Raw genomic sequence first — 24567 nt, 5'->3', positions numbered from 1 at the left:
CATAAAATAAATGCACTATTGGTAGAGAAATCTTCAAACAGAACAAAAGTTGAATCCCTCAATAAGTGAACAGGTTTTATTTGACCTTTACTTACGGATTTAAAGGATATAAAACGGTTATAAAACCTACATGGTAACCATGACCGTATGTGTATTTATAGATCAGTCAATGTAAATCTAATTTTCACAATTATTCATGGTCAAGGAAAATTATTAGAAAAAAAAAAGAAGATGCGATCATACAGCTCATAAATTTCTAGGTTGGCTGGTAGAAATTGGAGAAGTTTGTAGAACCCTGTATTGACTGAACAGCCTTCCAGGACATTTGCATTTTTATGTATTTAATTCAATAAATGAGTCTGCAATAGATATTTGCCTGGAAGATTATCTCCACATGGTTTGTCCAGACATTCATGTTTGGACAACGTAACTGTAGACATTAAGCTAAAGGGGTGCAGCAGAGGTGGGGCCTCAATAAATGGTAAATTGATAACAAAAAACGTCAAATTCATACGGTATGCACAAGAAGAGAGCCGGACCGCACACTATTAAGTATTAGTCACTTCATTTCAGGAAGCCCAAAACTGAATATTAATAAATGTAGTCTCTGTGAACAGGACCAGAGAGCGGAGAAGTAGCAGGTCTGGCAGTCCATGAATTACATAAATGATCATTCATTTGAATGGCCACATGTAATACTAAATTTCCCCTGTAGTGGCCGCTGCAGTAGATATAATCAACCAAGAGCAGTATTCCATCAGCTGGTTGCTGGGGGACTCGTGAGCCAAACCCGTGGTAACTAGCTAATCGCTGTGGTGGCTCCCATATTAAAGGGGTGTTCTGGGATGAGACAATCCCTTTGAGAGTGTTTTTTCTTTTGTTTACATTTTTTAAAATAATATTTCCTATTTTAACCACTTACTATTTTTACCTAGGCCTCATGCCCACTTCAGTGTTTTTCTTCAGGGTGCTAGCCGTTTTTCTGACGGCTAGCACCCTGACCCATTCATTTCAATGGGGCCATGCACACTTCATTTTTTTGACGGTCCCGTTGCTCCGTTCCGATCCAAAGTAGAGAATGTCCTACTTTGTTCCGAGATTCCGTGACTGTGAGGCCCATGCAAGTCAATGGGGCCGTCAAAAAAACTGAAGGCACACGGAACGCATCCGTGTGCCGTCCGTGTGTGACGGAGACGTTGCCTAGCAACAGCCGGGCGGGCAGAAATACATTACAGATATATTACACTAATCGGCAGCCACTTGTTTCTATCAATCACTAATAGAGAAAAGAGGCTGCTGATTAAAAATAAAATAAAAAGCAGTACCCGGTCGTTGTCTTGGTGACAAATCCCTCTTCTTCCTCCAGTCCGACCTTCCTTTCTGACGCGGCAGCCTGTGATTGGATGCAGAGGCCACTGCAGCCTGTGATTGGCTGCAGAGGCGGTCACATGGGATGAAGCGTCATCCCTGGAGGCCGGCCTTCTGACGTCATCCTGACGTGGGTGACCGCCACTACAGCCTGTGATTGGCTGCAGCGGTGACATGGATGAAATGTCATCGCTGGAGGCCGGACAGGAGGAAAGTAAGTATGAACTTATTTATTTTTTATTTCATTAAAATTGTATTTTCCAGTGCAGCCCATTAACTCTTTCAGCACCCTGGATAGTACAATGCTCGGCGCTCGGAAACACGGAGTGCACGCGGCCGCTAAAACGGGCACACGGATCCATCAAAAACAGCCGTGAAAACGGTGTCGGAAGTGTGCACGAGGCCTAAGGCCTCGTACAAATGACCACATTGGTTTTGCAGTCCGCAAAACCACGGGTCCATTGCGTGTGTCATCAGGACTAACGGATCCACAGCAATTCACCAGTATTGGTGAATCCGTAAATCCGAACCATAAAATGTCCTGATCTTTTGAGGTCCCCATTTGCGGCCCCCGCACCAATCAATGTAAATCATGGCCGTGTGCATGGGGCCATAGAAAAGAATGGGTCCGCAATTTATCCGCAAAAATTAGGATAAATTGCGGCCGGATAAGCTCAGTCGTAGGGCTGGTCGATTTTCACAAAATTTTTTTGATTTGAAACTCTATTTTCTTATTACTATTAAATAAACTGAAAACAATACCAAGACATAATTTAAAGAAGAACTCCCATTAAAGCTTTTATTTCTTTGCTCGTTTGTAATAGGTATCTTGTACGTATATATATTTATTTCCTCACCGAGCTCATCTAGCTTTGAAATACATAGGCTCCGTTCGGCTCCGCGATGCGGTCAAGGCAGCAGTAATACGGCAGAAAACGTCACTTTATGCCCCCATAAAGAAGTTAGGCCCTCAGGTTGTACCCCCATAGATTTAGTGCCCACTGTAGATATTGCCACACTGCCCCCCACCCAGGGAGTGCCACACTGCCCCCCCCACCCAGCCCCCCCACCCAGGGAGTGCAACACTGCCCCCCCACCCAGGGAGTGCAACACTGCCCCCCCCCCCACCCAGGGAGTGCAACACAGCCCCCCCCCCACCCAGGGAGTGCCACACAGCCCCTCTCCCTGTAGGTAGCGCCTTTGGGGCTCCCTCTAGGAGTGGAATCCCCAACCAGAGCATATATGGACAGTGATGTCCAGAGCAGAATTGAAGTCCCAGGCAGAGCGCTAGTAAAGGCCCTGCCCTGATACTCCGGCTCTGGGGAAGCCCCTGATGCCACTGCCCATATATGGATAGTGATGTCCGGGGCAATCCCAGAGCCAAAGTCCCGGGCAGAGCGCTACTAGCACCCTGCCTGGGACACTGCTCTGCTCCTGACATCACTGTTCATATATGCACACTGATGTCAGGGGCTTCCCCAGAGATGGAGTCTGCCTGGGACTCCTGCTCTCCTCCTGACATCACTGTCCCTATATGGACTGTGATGTCAGGGGCTTCGGCACCAATCTCTGTCTACATTCTCCCCCCATCCCTTTTCTAAATGACCTCCCACCATTGGCGGGCAGCATATGACTTCATAAGCTGCCAGCCAATAGAAGACTAACAAATGCAGGACTGGCATGTCGTGCCAGTACTGCGGGGCATTACGACGGGCAGCCACAGGAAGAGGTGGGAGGAGACAGCATTGTTGTGTCCTGTGTCTCCTCTCTCCCCACTGAATGGATGGAATGGCAGCCAGGGTCAGCGCAGGGGAGCAACAGTGGTAAACGAGCAACTCCATTTTAGTCATAGGTGATGATGCGGCGGGGCAGAGCTTTCTCCTGTAGCTCAGCCCGACGGTGAGATTATGTAATCGATTCAACAATTCGGTTTAAAAACAGAAGAGTCACAGGACTCCAGGGCGAATTAATCGTATTAATTTGATTAATCGCCCAGCCCTACTCAGTCGTGTGCATAAAGCCTTAAAAAAGGACTTATTATAAAAGGCCACAATACATAAATATTTTCTCAATTTGTCTATACAAGTCTGTGAGAGAAAAAGCTACCTTCCAATTTATCAGACAACACTTCGTATTGAAACTCAAATCCCACATGCATAGGAATGGTCCCCACATAAAAACCTCTATGGTTAGAAAAAAAGTAGTCAGCTAAAAGGGATCGTATATTGTTATAATCTTTTTCTTGTCCATTTTTATTCTCCGATGGTATTTTTTGGCCTAATGTCTTAACATGATTATGGGGCAACCATCTAGCCTGAGCTAATGCAACGGCGGCAGCAGAGATTTGTTTTACAGAAACCTTAATGGGCCCAGCAATAAGTTAATAGAGTCGGTTGGACATTGGAAGTGAACAGAGCCGAATTCTGCCCTCTGTTGATAATGAAATGACTGCTGACCCTAGCGTACACAGCACAAGCTGAGAAATAATCTCTCAAAACTAGGTAGTGTCAGTCTATTGTGAGGGCTCAGTGGCCAGGGTAAAAAACACTATTTCAGGTGTTATTTATTTTTTAATAAAAAACATTTTTATTACATTTTAAATGGTCATCTGTATTAAAGAAATATATTTACAACAATGGGTACATATTAACGAAATTGTTGCCTTTAACAGCAGAAGTGATTCAGCTAAAAATGTAGAATGATGAATAGCAGATAAAGAGATATCAAATTCCCTGTGCCTCGTTCTAGTGAACGCTGGGGGTCCAAGTGATCAGCCACATAGCGATCATCCTGTGAATAGGTGATAGATTATTTTAGTGGGACAACACCTTTAAAGCCATACCTAGCATAACAGAAGCATTAACAGGCTAATAACCAGGATATTGGTTCTCAAGGAGATGCTGAAGCGGATTTGATCAGATCTCTTAAAAACAAGGCTCTTTCCAAAATCATGAACAAAAATAATAATATCTGAGAACATACAGGACACAATGGCATTTCGTTATTTATTTAGTACATGCCTTAAGGGCTCCAACGTTGAAGTTACAATAGATTTGCCAATGGGAAACCTATGTAGACAGCAAAGCCATAATGTGCTACACACCAAACAGCTGTTTCCACGATGTTCTAGGTGTGTTGGGTGAGGATAATACATTTTATAGGTGTCTGCTCTAAATGTATCATGTGTAGATGTTATCACCTATAAAAATGAAAAGCGACAGCTCTAATCTTAAGATACTGAGGCTCATGCATTAAATATTCATACACTTGAAAAATTATATAATGAGATTATAAGAAAGGCTGTGTCCACATGTTGCGATTTTGTGAGTATTGTGGCATAAGCAAAACGTGTGAACACAGCGTAAAAATGTCCATCATATGAATTGCACAATTATTTCAATAAAGTACCAACAAATTTAGAACTTTATTTTACTGAAAAGTACATATTAACCAATGGTTTGAATTTCAAATAAGGGATGCCGCCAATAAAAGACGTCGTCAATTCTTAGTGACCCAAATTGTGCATTCAATTTGATAGTTATATTGTAAAGGCAGTTAAGCACATGAATAAGCAGCTTCTCATTTCCATACAAACAATAATTTTACACTTTATGGCATATGACACAACTATCCCTAACATTAGTGATTATGATAACGCACCATCATGGGTCTCTTTAGGACCTAATGTCTGCCTGATTATATAAGACTTCCTCTGTGACATTAAAGAGGCACTCCACCCTGTCATACACACAGTGGTTAGTGTTAGTAGATAAAATGGTGGAGATTGGACCTTCCTTTATGGTTTCCTACTTTACTGGAAGTTTAGCTGTGTTTGTCAAGCAAATTTACAGGCTTATATTAGTGGGCGCTGAGTGGCAATGATGCCATCTGTGTGTAGTACTTTTATGTCAGGGTGCTAATGTGGGTAAAAGTATAGGGTCATCTTCGCTGAACTTACACATACTGTAGACGGTATATTACTAAACTTCACAGAGCAATTCTGTACTGCACTACTACTACTAGAATTGCGGAGTAAAGTATGGTACTCTGGGCAATGTAGTATAAACTATGTATCTGGGCAATGTATGGCACCAACTGGAATCTATACATGCCATGTATATATGGGTGCTATATAACGCTGTCTGGACACTCTCTGGGCAATGTGTACACTATTTATCCAGGAACAGGATGGCAATATATATAGTACATATATGTGACAACAACATTCACTTGACACAGCAACTTGATATTTTAGTTACAAGTTACTTTGGACCAATTGTGTTTTACAATAGGCCTCAAGTGTTACTCATAGAGAAGAAAAATTTCATATGATGTCTGGATATTTCCCTTTAAATTTGAAAATGTGTCATGTAATAAGAGTATAAAAGCCATCACATAATTATCTTAACACGACCTTATGTCACATTAGATACAGTCACATAATTGAGTGATGAAATATTGCATCGTAAAAAAGGGCTACAAGTTAATTAATTCATCCTTATACCGAATCTACAAGGTATTCAGTCTTTCATTTCCTTATTAGAACATGGCAGAGAGGCTTCCTCGGGTTTGTACGATTTTCCCATCCAACGCATTTCTTATGATCAGCCTATATGTTTTTTTCCCTTGGCCAGACAAGTGATGGTGCAGCGAAAAGGATCAACATTTCCAAGTCTTATTTCCCAGGGTATTCCTTAAACTCTAGAAATGACTAACTATTTCACTCAGGATCTTTGTCCATCAACATTACTCGAGGTGTAGTCTGTTACTACAGATCATAAAACTAGCAAATAGATCCTTAAATTACTTTCTCAGCTTTATGCGCTTACATTCCTTTAAAATCCCCTTTACGTAATGCTAAAAAGGCTCTTTACGATGTGCTATACCGCGTCTTTTCCTTTGTGTCTCACTTCTGTGGCGTGATGAAATGAATGGCCATTTCCTCAGTCTAAAAAGTCAACTGTTCTGCCCGGCAAAACACTTCATTTGAATGTCAAGACGCTGCAGTCATTTTTAGCAGACAACGAACAGCTTAGACGAGATGTCACTCAATTTTCATGAAGAATGAAATCAAGAATATTTTGGATATTTATATAAATAGAAATCCCCCAATAGAAGGTTATTAGAATAGCACCCGTTTGTCACAGGGGCCATCAGATAAATACATGCAAGACTGCAAAGACTTTTGGATGGAGCACGACACTGGGATTCTCTCTTCGGCATTCTTTGAATCCTTCGGTCATGCACCAGCCCCTCAGACATAACAGTGGCCCAGATTTATTAATAATGGCATATATTACAACATTGTATATGGAGAAGGAATTTTCAAATTTGTCAAGAGAAAGAAAAGTCAAAAAAACTTTTCCAAGTCTGTTGCATATTTAAGACACATTGCAACACTGTAATTGAAAAGTGTAGGCAGCAACAATATACTATTTATTGATGTGCAGTGGGAGTGTATACAAATTAATGTCATACAGTTGCGTATGTTGGGGCTCTATGTGTATGCATCGATAACATTTCTTCCTTATTATTTAGGGAAAATCTAACATAAGGTTCCCTTTCTTGCAAATCCTTTCTTCATGGCATACCAGTAATCAGGCGAGTGTTCGGGAGGGGGCAACTAGGCAATTGCCCAGGGCTCGCATCTCCAAGGGAGCCCCCTGATTCCATCTGGAGTAAACAACATTCAATGTATAATAGTGCTAAAGCCATCAACAGAAGCGCACAGTGGCGTTGGTAGCACCAGGCATATTATCTATATTGCCCAGACTTTATTGCCCCACGCCCTGTATCCCCGGGGGCGTGTCACTTTCAACTATATCCACGTCCTTAGGGCACATATACAGTTATAACCAATGGCAGCTCATAGAGACCTGCAATTCTCTTATAAGCCACAGGCCCCTTAGGCCTGCAGCCTTCATGACGCTAGACCTGAAGTGAGAATTAAAAAACACACGGTGCCAACATGGTGCAGGTCACAAATTATAAGGGTAGAGCAGGAAATGTGATTTGATAACTGCTCACCTATTGAAGTTGTGCTGCAACAAGCACAACAATGGTAATGACGTATAGGATGAAGCTGCAGCTGGGTTTATAAGACCACTCGCTTTGGCAGGGGAACAGCTGGATAAGGATATAGGTGTATGCAAAAGTTTGAACCTCAGAAATAGAGCTGCTATGATCCAAAAACAGAGTCCAATAGTTCAAAACAAAAATAACATTTATTTGAGCAAACATATAACAAACTACGCGTTTCTACGCCGAACTGGTGTCTTCATCAGGTCAGGTGCATTTGATCTGATAAAGACGCCAGTTCGGCGGGGAAACGCGTAGTCTGTTATATGTTTGCTCAAATAAATGTAGTTTTATTTTGAACTATTGGACTCCCTTTTTGGATGATATCAGCACTATTTTTGAGGTTCAAACTTTTGCATACACCTATATCTTCATGACGCTAGGACAACGCACAGAACGTCAACATCCTAGCTCAGGCAGCGCGATGATCTCACTGCTTCGCACCGCCTGCGCCGGGCCGCTGATTTGAGCCAGAAGAGGTTTCTCCTGCTCTGCTCATCGTGGGATTGGCGTAAATTGAGTATTTTCTGGTGGAAAAAAAGGAGAGTACTATTTTCTTTTAGTGGGCACAAAGGTGGGCATTTTGAAGGGGTTGTGCTATGTCTCTGGGGCATTCCTGAACAATTTTTGCAGTGTGGAGGATGCTTTATTTGGGGCCCCACTTTTAACTTTGCCCAGGGCCACACTGTCTAAAACCAGCCCCGCCGGTAACATTTATGTAAAAACACACAAGATTCAATACAAGAATTACTAATTTATAGGACACGTTGCAGCACCATCCAGGTTGTCTGTTAAATTATTATTACAGATCAATACAATATAAGCAAATAATAAGACATAGAAAAAGCAAATAAGGGAGGGGGGGGGGGATTTGTTGAGGTTTTGAAACAAGCAATAAATTACATTACTGGAGGAATTTACTTATTTGCTCAAAATGGATAACTTGCTTAGTTCCATGCTGGATATTACAATTTATATTGTGCCCTTTGCTTACTTTTTAATTTATTTTTATTATATATGTGTTACAAATTCTACATTTAAAGAATTGAAGTATTTCTTGAAAATGCCAAAAATAAGTCACTTAAATCTTGATGCATGGTCTATAGCCCAATACATATCACCAGCCAAATATTAAACCTTGGTGGGACTCCAGAATCCTAACGCTATGTTCACATGGCACGGATTTGGCCAGCGCACTCAATGGGGCTAATTTGCTGCATTTAATTACGGAACCAACGCCAATGATGAAAACGCTGTGTATTTTAAAATCTGAAGCCTTCACTATACCGCGCAGATATTTTCCTGAGCGCGTGAATGCGGTATAAATTACTCCATTCACATGTATTACTGGCAAAATGTTAGCCTAAATCCTAATAGAGTCCTGCACGTGTGAACATGGACTAATTTGTGTAATAAGCGAGTGTAGTTTTCTCCTGTAAGCGAAGCCACTTGGCTCCAGGGCTCTAAACTACTACTGTCCTTAGTTGCTGACACAAGAAGCTATTTTCTCAGTCACAAAAGCTCTGATATGGCAAATATCTTGGTTTCCTGGTCAAAAGTCCATGGGCGGAAACGGTCTACAGCAGTTTTCTGGCATAGAAAAGTAGCAATTTGATAAAAAACTACTTTTATGCAAAAAAACGTGCAACTTTTTGCTACTTTTCCTGGGTTTAGCATAGGAACGTGGCCACCCGCGGACCGACATATTATCTATCATTTATGCCAGAAGCTGGCGTAAATTATAGCAGATTTCCCTTTCTGTGGCACAGACAGCCAGAGATGTGCCTAATTTATTAATAGATGTGCGCCTCTTAATAAATTAGCTGCATTTTACTCCAGTGCCTTTATATTAAGACTGGTGCATGAAACTGTACAAACAGCCCCATCCCTGCATGCGGACTAGCCCTATTCAATGGGGATCATCTGCATGTGGCTACCCGGAAGAATACTCTGGAACAACCGGGTCAAGAACGGACATCTCACTTCTTTTTTTTCAGCATGTGATAATAGATAACTGCCCACAGTCATGGCACGAAGAGACTTATTGCTTTACAACAACAGGAGAGCCTCGAACTTTAAGCCATAAATATTATAATAATATTATATTATATATATATATATATATATATATATATATATATATATATATATATATATTCTCATGTATGTGATCATTAAAAGCATACAGAACAACATATTAGTAATGCAGTTCAGTGATGACATCACTAAGAGGTTCTGCACCTCCTGAACGGTAGTAAATCTGTCTAAATATGGCATGAAAAATAATTGTGAATAATTTGCTGTATAAACAGGCAGAGTTGCCATTCAGGGGTCTAAAAAAAAAAAAAGCGCATGGCAGATGTAATGGTGGCTATATTGTTTGTCACCCAGCTTTTACACAAAAACAGTTATTAACTAAGACATTTTCATTTAAAATCAAACTTTTAAGAAATGATTCTGCACCTCTTGCCAATATTCTTTAATAATAATCTTAAAAAGGAGTTGTCTGTGGTCTGTTTTTTGTCTTCTAGAAACAGCGCCACCCTTGTTCATGGGCTGTGTCTGGTATTGCAGTCCAATTCAAGGGAGCTTAAATCTCCTGGCTCCACAATGCAGCATTATCACTGTGGTTCTGCTGGTGTCCTTTAACATTTTTGATGTTCCAGCACTGGTTTGCTGTAGAGTACTATTTCTAGTACATTAACCAGGCAGTAAACTCCACACAACCAGGATTTAGATGTTATGTTAACATAGTAAAGTCCTCAATGTCAAAGTTTATTTTTTACATGTTTTTCTTTTATCTCTTGCCTGCAACCAAAGTTCTCTAATTTCCCCATAGTGCAATGTCTAAAACAGTGGAAACAGTCCACACATCAAGTCAAGACAGCTGCCAATTTGTTAAGAAAAGGAGAGCACTGGACCCTTTGAAGAGGTTTGCAAGATGTAGTACTTCTTTAGAAAGCCTCGCTGTCAAAGGATTAGCTAATGATAAGATAGTACAGTAGACACTTGTCTTCTGGGTGATGAAAGTTTTGGCCTTATGCCAACAGAAATGGTAAGCTACTGTATCTTATCCCCAAATGGAGCCTTGACTGTCGGAGTCACCCCATCCCAGTATGATGGCCTCACCAACTGGAAATCTCCAGGAAATATAGTCCTGGCTGGCTGCCATTAACGAGAGACAGATGACCTTGCTGAATATGTTAATCTTTCTTCAAGGCAACATGTGTGTCCACTAGAGTTAATGCAGAAAGTCCTTCACTCAGATGGCTATTCAGAATACTGTACACTGCTTCTTGTGTGCCGACTCTTCTTTTCACTGTTTCCCAAAAGTTTAAGCACATTTGAAGGTAAAATGAAAGATTCCTGGAGATACCTCTAATACATTTTTGTCAAAACACGCGCGCGCGCACGCACACACGCACGCACACACACACACACACACGCACCTTTAAAACCACTGACAGGTGAAGTGAATAACATTGATTGTCTTATTACAATGGTGCCGGTCAAGGAATGCGATATATTAGGAACCAAGTGAATAGCCCATTCTTGAAGTTGATGTGTTCAAAGCAAGAAAAATGGGCAAGTGTAAGGATCTTGGGCCAAAATGTGAATGGATCAGAGCATCTCTAAAATGGCAGGTCTTGTGTGTTCCCATTATGCAGTGGTTAGTACCTACCAAAAGTGGACCACAAAAAGACGACCAGTGAACCGGCGGCATGGACATGGGTGTCCAAGGGTCAATGATGTGAATGGGGAGCGAAGGATTGGTCCGATCCCACAGAAGAGCACAAATTGCTGAAAAAGTTCATACTGGCTATGATGGAAAGATGTCATAACATACAGAGCATCGCAGCTTGCTTTGTATGGGGCTGCGTATTCGCAGACGGGTCAGAGTGCCCATCAGGGCCGGACTGAGACTTAAAATCAGCCCTGGCATTTTTCAGCACACAGGCACACCGCAGGCCATAAGCAGCCGCCAGTGTTGGGCTGGAGTACATAGGACCACCTTTCATCTATACAAGACATGGTGAGATTTATTAAAACAGGTGTAAATGAAAAGAGAAATAGTTCTTGATAGCCCCAACTCCAACAAATCCACTGGTTTTCCACGAGAATAATGTACATGCTCGTTATTTTAGAGAATTTTTTTGTATATAGTGCCCCACATATAGCCCCCCCTGTAGATGGTGCCCCACATATAGCCCCCCTGTATATGGTGTCCCACAGTGCCTCACATATAGCCTCTCCTGTAGATTGTGGCCAACATATAGCTCCCCTGTATATAGTGCCCCACATATAGCTCTCCCCCCCCCCCCGTAGATAATGCCGCTGACACTTTTAAGTGGGAAAAAAAAAGGAACTAAAAAACAACAACTTTACATACTCACCTCGAATCCGTTCCCACGTCATCCTATGTCAATACAGGCCTGCTCTTTTCTGAGCAGGTCTGCTGGGGCTGAACGACAGCGCTGATTGGCAGGGCAGAATGACTTGCCCCGTCAATCAGCGCCTTTCAACAACAGAAGAGGTGCGATGACGTCATCGCGCCGCTAGCATTGTTGAAATGCGCTGATTGGCGGAGCAAGTCTTTCTGCCCTGCCAATCAGCGTCATTGTAAGGCAGGTACAATTAGTGCATGAGGGGGTGGCGGCAGCTGGTTTCAGTGGCGCCGCCGCCCCAGGGCCAATTCTAGCTTTTCTGCTGCCTGAGGCGAAAATTTAAATGGCGCCCCCCAGATCTTGATTGGCATCCGCCTGACTGTTCTACATTACTACCAACCTTCTCCTTTGCCTTGTACTCCCCTGGAATTCGCGGTGCAGTGATGAAGCCGGGCAGAGTACATCTCCCTGAACGGTGCGTGTTCATGGAGTACAAGGCAATGGTGCATCCAAGAAAGTTGGAGGAGACTGGTAGTGATGTATAACAGCCAAGGGGGATGTTAACCAAGCATGGAAATGTGGGTTTGCAGTAAGGACTGTGTGACTCTACAGGATAGTGGCATCGACCCATGACCCTTTATAGAGTAATTAGCATATAGCAAGATTTTGCTGCATCTGAAACAAACATACAGGGGAATGTTTGTAAATATTGTCAGGTCATGTTATTACCGCATGGTGGCGGTTCAAGGGGTTAAAACTACCAGACAGGTTCTGATTAAACATACAATAAATTGCAACAATGCCATCTGCCCTACACCAGAACCAAGCTTATTACATATATAAAACACCAGAACCAAGCTCAGTACATATATACAATACCATAACCAAGCTCATTGCATATATACAGCACCAGGACCAAGCTCAGTACAAATACATTTCAGTACAGAGATCATTTGCAAAGTCAGGTTAGCAGCTTCCAGTATGACCTTAACAATGGTAATGATATACTGGGAGTTGCTTATACCCAAAAAAATAGTACCCTCCACCATCTGTACAGATCACACAGTAATAATTAGGCTTCATTCACACCTGCGTCGGGGCTCTGTTCATGGGTTCCGTCAGACCTTTCCATCAGGGGAACCCACGAAAGGAAACCAAACAGAAACCATAGCTTTCCGTTACCATTACCATTGATTTAAATGGTAACACTTCCGTTGCTAATGGTTTCCGTTTGTCTTATTTTCGCAAGGTTTCAGGTTTTTTTGGCGGAATCAATAGAGTAGTCGACTGTATCCACCTTTAATCTATCACATTTAAGTAACTTAGATGTGATTTATTATAGGTGGAACCTGCGTGTCGGAGACACACAGGACACGCTGACACTGAACCCGTCAGTCCCACGCACCTGATGTGTTCAGGACTCAGCGTAAGATACAGCTGCTCTGTATACAGAGCAGCTGTATCTCAAAAAGTAAAAATATTTTTTAATAAAAACTAATTTAGGGGTACATAGCCTTTAATGCAAACAATCAGATCTTTACTAACAACCATCGTCCAGTACAACACACAAAACACGCAATTTTAACAAAAGTCGGTGTGGTTTTCAAATGATTGTTATGGTTTGCAAAAAACTGCATGGACAGTAACAATCATTTGAAAACTTTGCTGACTCGTGGGAATGCAGCACGCTGACGTGGTTTGCAGCTGTATCGTTGTAAGACAGCAGCTACTATATGTATATACTGTGCACCGGAGGGAATTCCGGCTGAAAAATCGCAGCAAATTGTGGTGCAGTTTTTTAGTCAGGAATGGCCGCTGCGGAAAACTGAGCAGAAAAATGGATACTTACCATGGCGACACTTCCCTCCTACATCCTGCAGCCCTGGGATGATGTTTCATCGTATGTGACCACTGCAGCCTGCGATTGGCTGTAGCGGTCACATGGATGAAACGTCCACTGTCAAAAGCTACTACAATGGGAGAAGGTGGCCTGGTCAAGTGAACAGACTTTTCTTTTATGTCACATGGTTAGCCAAGTGTTTAGGCAGGACAATGGGGACCTACACAATAATGGGAAGGTGGTTTTAATTTTGTGGCTAAAATGATATATATATATATATATATTTATTTATTTTAGTGGGGAATCCATGTGTCTGTAGAGACATCGCAAAAAAGCTGGAGGATACCCACACGTTGATTAGCCCCATTGATGCTGCAAAAAAACTGCAAAAGAACGGCAGAAATCAGAGATAAGCCACAGATTTCTGCCGCAAATCCACGGGTCAACCTGTGTGAACATAACTGAAAATGAAAACATTCTAGCGGCTATGTACAATGTATGGTTTGCTTTGCCCTGAGGGGCAGTGTTGGACTGGGGTTCCTTGACGGATTGTGAGGCCGCCCCCTTCACCCACAGGGAATATGTGCATCTCCCCTTATAATTACATCACAAACGTTGCTGTTATCATTGCACACTCAGGACATATCAGTAAGATTTAAAAGGTTGTTTGCGAATCAAGAAACAGACCAGGTAAACAGACCAATGATCGGCTCCAAAGTCAGCTTCCAATGGTGCAGTTTCGTGCTTAACCTTTGGGGCCTAATATTGTGTCAGAGCTTTGGTCCACTAGAGGATCCTCTGGTACGCTGGTTCAACAACCTTACCCAGAGGAAGCTCTAGCATGAAAAGCCAACCAGGTCATAAAATCATTCATATAATCATGGAACTACTAAAGAAATGCTGTCTAGTAAGCAAAACTACTTTATACCCCATGGCAACATGTCTTGGCCGCCAAGGTGGAGTATGGAGAAGGCTCACAGGCTGGGTGTTGCCTGTATGTTACAACCGACAACTCACTGAAACAGCCGGGATCAAAGAGAACTCCGATCGAGGGTGTTTGACCACTTAGATGTAGCTAAACGTTTGACAAACTTCTGAAATGTCAAAGTGACATGTCAGTAGTTTGGATTGGTGGGGGTCCGAGCACTGAGACCCCCACCAATCGCTAGAACGATGCAGCTGAAGAGCTCGTGTGAGAACGCGGCTGAGCTGCTTTGTTCTAGCGATTGGTGGGGGTCTCAGTGCTCAGACCCCCACCAATCCAAACTTCTCTCATGTCACTATGACATGTCAGAAGTTTGTCAAAGGTTTAGCTACACATTAAATAGCGACCGCGGTATCTAAGCCTTTAGCATGTCGTGAAAAGAGTTAGGTTTTTTTATCTACAAAGTTCAAAGCACCCTCCTTTTTTAATTTTTCCCCTAAAGAAACAAATAAAATTAATGTAAATGGTACCGCTGCATCCGTAAAATTCTGAACTATTCTAATATAATGTTATTCAACCCACACTATAAACACCGAAAAAAACACAAATTCTGGTTTTTTTAATCACTTTAGCTCCCCCAATAAATGGAATAAAAAGTGATAGATACATGTACCCCAAAATTATATAAATTAAAATTACAGTTTGCCCTGCAAATAAACAAGTCCTTATACCGCTTAACTGCTGTAAGAATAAAAAGTTAAGCATCTCAGAATATGGTGAGACAAACTATTTTTTTTAATGTTAAAACAAAACCCCTCAAAAATTCATCCAAGCGAAGTGATCAAAAAGTTGCATGTACTCAAAAAGATACCAATAAAAATTACAACTCGCCCCGCAAAAAGTTAAGGCTTCATGTAGGGAGGAAGAAATTAGAACGGAAAACGGAAAAAAGGCTCCGGTGCCCTGGGGGTTAACAATAGAGTCAGAGCAGACATGCGTGCATTCTGGCCACAGAGTTACATACTGGCAAGTCTGGCATCTGTGTAATAAATATTGGACTATATAAATATTATTTGATACCATGATACTGGTTTAGTGCATTGCATGATCTATGGCGGAGGCTGACACAACTTGCTTGTTTATTGATGTGGCCAAGACAATATATCTGCAACAATTATGCTACCACTAGAATGTAGATGCTTAAAAGTAATATCAACCATGTTACCTAATCCTGTAAACTGCTAATACAAACATGGAAACTAAACATACCTCGCAATAACAGCTCTTAGTGTTCTATCCTTAGGACTAAATAACCTCTAAAACCCAATTAAACCACAACGTAAAGACAAGACTATAAGAAAAACTGTCCCATTTCCGCACTTATTATATAGCCACATGCCTGCCCCAGATCTGCGCAATTCATGATCTCATAGCAGTTCAATGAAAGAAATGGAGTCTCTAATTACTTGCACTAATTCGACTAAAATTACAGCTTTTTGAAATAAGAAAATGTGTCCACATAAAAAAGACACAAAAAGCCACCCACACTGCTCAAAAGTATGGGGAGAAGGCGGATGCAAGAACACAGATTACATAATAAAAGCAATGCAAAATCCCTACATCATAGAGAGGAAAACCTACAGATCTGCAGCTGCTGTTCAGCGGATACCAGCATGGAACTATTGTAAATCAGTTGTCTTAAAAAGAAAGGAGACTAAAATTATATATAAAGTCTATGTGGGAGTAAGACACTGGAGGATATAACATAAAAATATTCCAAAAAATAAATCATAAAGCACATAAGAGTTCTTTATGGTTTTACAGCTATACATAATCTACATGAATACAGTAATTTATAGATAACATATATACATTACTTCTGTACTGATCCAGAGTTACAGCGTGTAAAATAGTCCATTGCTTTCCACTGCTGCAATCGGAGTACAAATTATTTGTATGTTCAGGGACTATACAGAGCTCGCACTAGTGATTTTCATGTGGGAACTCTAGTCTTTACGCCAAGCACTGTACGGTAATCTTAATGGAAAACTGTCAACAAGCTGTCAACTGGTTCCACTGGAAATTAGCAAAATTCAAGGGGTATCTAAGTCAGAGCTTATTGCTATGATAAGCCGTCACTTGCTGATCATGGAGATGTGACCGCTGTGACCCCACTGGTAGAATGAAGGAGTTATTCCAAAATGATCACTGCACAACACCAAGGTCGTCCAGGCACTGTGCATACACTGCAACACAGCCAAAATTCACTTGGATGGGACGAAGATGCCATTTTCTGCACAGTACTTGGATAGAAGCAGAGAAAATGCCAAAAAGGCCTCGATCATTACATTCTCGTGATCGGTAAAGGTCTCTGCCGTTTACTCCCACTGATCCGCAAGGGATAGCATATCCTGGGTCATATATTACTATATCACAAGTTTGAGCAGAAGTCAAAGTTTGGTAATTATATTTTTTAACTAATTATATTGCCACTTTTTTTGTTCTGTTGTGGAAGACATTTTTGCAAAAAGGGACTACAGGAAGTGTAGCCATAATGGTTCCCAAAAGGAAGGTCGAAAAGTTGCATTGATTAAAGTCACCCTTTTTGTTTCATAAAACAATGGTCTACAAAGCTAGGAAAAGAAATGAAACCTCAGTTACCGGTTTGTTTTCATTATCGCAGAAGAAATCTGTAACAGTGACCTACAATATATTATCTATACTTTCCAATTCACCATACGGTAAAGAGAGCTGGATTCATGGGCTGGGGTAAAGTCCATATCTAAAAATGTTTTCAATATTTCTTCACACATGGGGCAACACCATCATGATGTGGGCCATGCATCAAATTTATACCTAAAACCTGACAACCACATCTACTTCTTGAGAATATTTGGAATATATATACACCTAATACTGTCGAACTACTGCTGTTAGTTTTATCTACATATACTGTAGTTGTCATCAATTCAACCACTCTATAGCGCGCCACCTGGGTTTTAGCCCACTCTCCCGACTTAACACTTATAACAATGACTGAACTATACAATGAAACAGCAGAATTATCCACATTAAATAATGAGCACAGGATTTGTAGAATTCAGGTTTTCCTGGGAATTTACTCTTTTTATTTCCATTGCTCTTAAAATTGTGGGAGAGCAGTCCCGGGATGCCGGCATCTTTAAACATACAATCCACAGCTCAAGTACATGTTTTTGTCACACAAGTTTTACGTCTGGACTATGTCTAAATAAAGTACAAAGTCTTTTTTTTTTTTTTCTAAAAACATGAAAAGAGAAGAAAAAAAATTGACTTACTCGCAGAGAAGGATTCCATTCTCCAGTCCAGTACGGAAGTCTTTGTCCCCAAAACTTCTACCCGTAACTTGCTGAAAAATGGAAATCAAAACATAAATTCTATTATTAATTATTATTATTATAGTCTAACATAATATAACTTTGCAGCAATTCACAGTAAACTGTGGTTCATTTATTGATTCTTACAATTCTGAAAATGTTGAAATTACTAGTCACAAGGTTGATAGCCAGTGGCATCTCTAGCACGGGGTATAAGCCTTGGATTTTTGGCCCGATGCCCCAGATGACTGCCACATTCAATTGCATCTGCGTCCTCAGGAGTGTGTGGCACTATCTACAGGGGGGTATTGTGTGTAGCCCTATCTACAGACGGTACTGTGTGTCGCCTTATCTACATGGGGGACTGTGTGTCGCCCTATACAGAGGGGTGTGACACCATCTACAGGGGACACTGTGTTGGGCACTCTCTACATTTGTCTTCAATTAGGGACCGCCAGACATATCTTTGCTGGGGCCACAGAAATGCCAAATCTGTGGGTAAGTATAAGAATATTTACTGCTGGGGCCCTATATCTAAGCCTATGATGTGTCATACTGATTGCTGGGATCCTGTATCTAAGCCTACCATGTGTGATACGGTCTCCTGGGGCCCTGTATCTAAGCCTATCATGTGTAATACTGCCTGCTGAGCCGATATATCTCTAAGCCTATCATGTGTGATACTATCTACTGAGTCGCGGTATCTAATCCTATCATGTCTGATAAAGTCAACTGAGACAATGTATCTCATTTTATTAAGTGGTGTAGCTATCTATGCAATAGCTAGGTCTGCAATATAATTTTATTTTAGGTAGGTCATACATATGTCTAAAGGGCTTGTGCCCCTGATCTTTTATGACCCTAGCAACGCCCCTGGTGACAGCAAACAACACAAAACGGAATACGTGGATTATCATACTGTGGCCATGGCACCAATCATAAAACGGACGATGTGTATCATTCAGTGAAATATATGCGTCATACATTGGAAGGATTTGTGTATCATTTAACGCCAATACCACCTATCATACAATGGAATAAGTTGTGCATAATTCAATAAAATACATTGTGCATCATACAATGGTAATAGCACCTATAATACAATTGTTATAGCATGTATCATACAATAGAATGGGTTTAATATCATACAGTGGAATAAAGTTTCATACGATACAATGGAATAAAGTAGCAAATCATACAATGCAATAAAGTGACGTATCATACAATGCAATAAAGTGACGTATCATACAATGCAATAAAGTGACGTATCATACAATGGAACAAGTTGCTTCCTTGCAAGAATACCAATCCCTTCTTCATATTTTGTCTACAGTATTGTATTGTATTGTATTGTATTACTTGACAATAACATTGTAGTCAATGTCAGGGATCGTACTGCATATGTACAAATTTCATTTATATTAAATGTTCATGAGCAAATGACCAAGATGTTAAACTGCCTATACACAGGTTTATGGTCACCAGAAAACCAGTCAGCTCTCCAATCATTGGTCAATAAAGGTTTGGACATATTTTACATCCAGCTAATACTCTTTGCAGGGCACCCATTCACTCCTCCTCCCTCCATAGGTATAACATGTACAATCAGTCAATGGGAATAGATGGGTAAGGAGCCAAACAACTTTCTGCCAGCACTTGTATCAGAAGACGACTTCTAAACATCTTCATAGATGAAGTATACACGGGTTTTCTTTTTTTATTGGGTAATCTGAAGGTTATCAGCTGATCTATATAAATAAATGTGTGGTCACATCCCGCAGGTGGAGTTCTGGAACAAGCAGGCATTGAAATGAGGACATTGATGTATTATTGAAGGTAACTCTAGAGAGTTTAGGAACATGACAAGTTTACTGAATCGTTTTCAATGTTTACAGCAACAGCAATAGCAATAAGCAGGACCTGTATTCCTTTGCAAAGGATCCTAATCGTCAAATTAAAGGCCAGCAATGCCAAGCTATGGGGCAAGCAATGCCAAGCTAAGAGGAAAGCAAAGCCATGCTATGGGGCCAGCAATGCCAAGCGAGGGGGCAAGCAATGCCAAGCTACTAGGCAAGCAAAGCCATGCTACGGGGCTAGCAATGCCAAGCTACGAGGCCAGCAATGCCAAGCTACGGGGCCAGCAATGCCAAGTTACGAGGCCAGCAATGCCAAGTTACGAGGCCAGCAATGCCAAGTTACGAGGCCAGCAAAGCCATGCTACAGGGCCAGCAATGCCAAGCTACTAGGCAAGCAAAGCCATGCTACGGGGCCAGCAATGCCAAGTTACGAGGCCAGCAATGCCAAGCTACGAGGCTGGGCCACACAACCCAACTGAGCATTGACTGACGCACATTAAAAACAAAGAATAAGCCGACTTTACTACTCACTAGAAGCAGGGAATAGAAAAGCAGTAGAACAGACAGTAGGAAAGTATGTAGAGGAATGAAAAACAGAGGACGGATAAAAGTGAAGGCACGGAAGCCGACCATGGTAGAACTTTTAAACTTTTATCAATTTCACAATACCAAACTGTTCAGATGGACGATGGCAGTAAACAAGTTAGTGCAAAAGGCGTTTAAATTCTGAAGAATTCCTAATTCTTGCCCAGGTGAACCAGGTCACTCTCTATTGTAGAGTAAGCTTCATACATTAAGGCCTCATGCACACTACCGTGCATTTGCGCCTGCATATTATCCGCAATTGCAGATAGTATAGGTCACATTATATTCTATGGGCCAATGCTGCACACAACCGTGGTTTCCACGTTCCACGCATTGCCTGGGAGGACCAAAAAACAACAACAAACAATAGGACAATTGCGGTCAGGGCGCCTAGAAGTTAATGCACATCTTGTGTGTGCACGGTCCGTGATTGCGAACGGCCCGCGGATGACACTCCGTGCCCTGTCGTGCCGCAATCACGGAGCGTGCACACAGCTACGGTCGTGTGCATGAGGCCTAGCGGGTTACTAAACTTTTAAAAATCTTTTAACATGTCATAGTGACATGTCATAAGTTTTGATTGGTGGGGGTCCGAGCACGGAGACCCCCACCGATTGTTAAAACGAAGCGGCAGTTTAGTTTGTTTAGTAAGGGCATGACCACACATGGCGGAATTCCTCCGCAACTGTCCGCATCCATGCCGCACAGAATCTGCGTTGCAGATTCTGCTGCGGATCTGCACAAAATGTGCAGTACATTGATGCGGACTAGCTGCTGCGGACTGCGGGAAAAGTGCTTCCCTTCTCCCTATCAGTGCAGGATAGAGAGAAGGGACAGCACTTTCCCTAGTGAAAGTAAACGACTTTCATACTTACCGGCCGTTGTCTTGGTGACGCGTCCCTCTTTCGGCATCCAGCCCGACCTCCCTGGATGACGCGCCAGTCCATGTGACCGCTGCAGCCTGTGCTTGGCCTGTGATTGGCTGCAGCCGTCACTTACACTGAATCGTCATCCTGGGAGGCCGGACTGGAGACAGACCCAGGGAGTTCTCGGTAAGTATGAACTTATATATTTTTTTACAGATACATGTATATTGAGATCGGTAGTCACTGTCCCGGGTGCAGAAACAGTTACTGCCGATCGCTTAACTCTTTCAGCACCCTGGACAGTGACTATTTACTGACGTCTCCTAGCAACGCTCCCGTCATTACGGGAGCCCCATTGACTTCCTCAGTCTGGCTGTAGACCTAGAAATACATAGGTCCAGCCAGAATGAAGAAATGTCAAGTTAAAAAAGCAAGACGCATCCGCAGCACACATGACATGTGCATGACAGCTGCGGACTTCATTGCGGAACTTTGAATCTCCATTGAAGTCAATGGAGAAATTCCGCCATGAGTCCGCCACTGCTCCGCAACAGACAGAGCATGCTGCGGACACCAAATTCCGCTCCGCAGCCTATGCTCCGCAGCGGAATTGTACGCATCATGTAAACGAACACTGCTAAATTAAAGTGAAAGTCAATGGAGAAACGGCTCCGCTGCGGATTAACGCTGCGGAGTGTCCGCAGCGGAATTTAAGTGAAATTCCGCTATGTGTGAACCCGCCCTTACCCTTTAAATGTGTGTGTTTAGTTGGTTATTAAACTTGACGTAGAGAAGTTTTCCAATCTCAAGACTCTTCCCTCTTGTAGAGTCCTATATCAAGTGCTCTTCTATTAACGTGACTTAAAAGAACAAACATATGGTTATTTACAATTGTTTTAACACCTGCCATCTCCATCAACAGAGCTTCATCCATTATTCAGTTCAGTGATAGTACTCTCAATCTACCGTAGAAGCAGCGGATACAGCAGCAACCTTACATCTTGTGTAGGCACAGCAAAAATCTATTTTAACGAGGGTTTTATGGATCTAAATAAGAAGTATACAACTTTCTAAATATATACGATGTGTCCCTGCATGAAGAACCCGGACTGAAGGAGGGAGGGGATTGTTATTTACATATGATCATCCATAAATTCTGTATAGAGATTTATGTACATATTCCATATTCCCATAATGGTTAACCACTTATTTCTGCAGCCATTTGCCTTTTCTCCTCCTCGCATTCCAAGAGCCATAACTTTTTTTTTTTTTTTTAAATTGTCTACATTTTTTGCAGAAAAAAAAAAAAGAAGAGGAAAAAACATTTGTGGAATGGAATGGGAAAAAACCCCAGAAATGCCTCCATTGTGTTTTGGGTTTTGCTTTTACAGGAGTTACAAATGTTTTCCTATATCAGTAGAAACTTTTTTCCACTCATTTGCCTTTTTTCCTTTTTAGTCCCACTAGAGGACTGAAACATGCAATCGTTTTTACAATACAGTAGTACAATACACTGCAATACTTATAAAAGTAGTGTGGTAAAAAATACCATATACTGCAAGATATAAGGGGTTGTCCGGATTCAACAATTAATGTTGTTTTTGCATCATATTCACTGGTTCTTTACCAATGCAAACTAGGTTTACATAGCCCTGTGGTTAATCGTGTATACCTGGAGAAGGGTATCCACTAATATCAGAAGATAAAACTTTTATTTAGTATGCATTAAAAAGTAACAAATTAGTAAAATAATTAGGTTTCAAATTATTCATTCATTTTGCCCCAGATAAATAGGGACACTTTTTATTTTTTCATTTACATATATTCAGTGTGTTCCCAATTTCATGGGCATGGTTAGGTATAGGAAACAGTGGGTTTATTAGATATTTAGTGCCAGTGCACCATTCTAGTCAGTTGATGCGTGCTCCTAGATTAGGTCCCTCAAGCCCTAATTCTGTCCCAAAGAGCAGCCTGGATATCAATCACGCGGCCAAAAGAGCGTTCCCTAGGCCTAACAAATCCCTGCAATTGTTTGTATTTAATTTCCCATAACCTCTCCAACGTGTTTCACCCGGCATTCAGGGCTTGTCAGGGAAAGTTAGGTTGTATCTTAGATTTCATTACATTATTCAGGTGAAGGTAACAGCAGTGGCCGTGTGAGCTCGAGAATGCCGAGCCTTTAAATTCTAAGGACCTCCCTCGAAGGGGGCATTAACCGAGCAAGCAGCCAATCAGCAGAGGGGCTCGTCCATTGTGAAACCCAGACCCATGCTCGACTGTCGCTTTATGTCAAGGGGACCTATTGCGTGGCACTCGCCTGCCGATGAAAAAGGAAAAGCTCAGTAGAAGGTTATTGTTCCGATCTCCAATCTCTTTCTTATTATTCTGTTGCATTTACAGTTAGGAATTAACCCTGGTGTACACCCAACAGCATCCCTGGGGGTGTTTAGTAACCATCTATGGTGCAGTCATGTGATGGACACACAGGTGCTGGGACACAGCTCCGATACACCTACTGTAACGGTTACGAGCCGTGCACCTGTGTGTCCATTACATGATTAGGACAAAATTTTACTACCTGAAAGTAAATACTATAACAATATGTTCTAAAAGTAACATACAGCCGAATCCCGCTGAGTATGAAGCGAGCTCAGACTGTGAGCCCGCTTCATACTCCAACTTCCCGACCATGACGTACAGCTACGTAAAATGTCACAAACGGGTTAAAGATGTTGTTTGTTTTCGACAATTCTTTCTGCTAGAAAATTTGCCTTGAAAATAAGTAGATCAAAGTGTGCCAGTTTCTGCAGCGATCAGCTGTCACCTGTGGGTGAATCTGCAGCAATTCCACTGCTGCGCCACCACAGGAGAAATAAAGCATTACACAATCCCTATTAAAATTAATGGGCGATCAATGTAATTCATGGGCATACCAGGTCCTTCAATGTAATTTCAAGGTAATTGTTCTGTGCTCCTGCTAATTGATAGAGGTCCTGAATAAGGGATCCCCCTAAATTTACTGGGGGAAAAAAATCTCACGGTTTTCATAAGAATAATAACTAAACAAAAAATAATAATAAATCACATGTTAATTTGCAAACCTGCATGTGCCCAGTGCATAGACTGATTGAGAAAACCTTCCCGGAAAGGCGCAACTGCTGTGATTTTTATTAATCACGACCTAGACATACAATGGTCTTAAAGCAACAAGACGGGAGCCTGGGTGTAGTCTCACCACAAACTGCTCAGGGAGCCACTAAACACATTTTTTGGTTTGTGGCATTGACACACAATAATATGCAGATAGA

The 24567-nt window shown here is 41.7% G+C and overlaps 1 protein-coding gene across 1 annotated transcript in view; it reads right to left on the bottom strand.

Moving 5' to 3' along the window:
• LIMCH1 (LIM and calponin homology domains 1) overlaps nucleotides 1-24567 on the bottom strand; it is a 259769-nt gene that overhangs the window by 155077 nt on the left and 80125 nt on the right. Inside the window, exon 2 of the mRNA XM_075859422.1 lies at nucleotides 17914-17984. Within this exon, the coding sequence (XP_075715537.1) occupies nucleotides 17914-17984 (71 nt within the window). The remainder of the gene's footprint in view (nucleotides 1-17913; nucleotides 17985-24567) is intronic.

This window comes from Rhinoderma darwinii, chromosome 1 (assembly GCF_050947455.1).
Source record: "Rhinoderma darwinii isolate aRhiDar2 chromosome 1, aRhiDar2.hap1, whole genome shotgun sequence".
NCBI lineage: Eukaryota > Metazoa > Chordata > Amphibia > Anura > Rhinodermatidae > Rhinoderma > Rhinoderma darwinii.
This window is presented reverse-complemented; position numbering and strand designations above follow the sequence as displayed.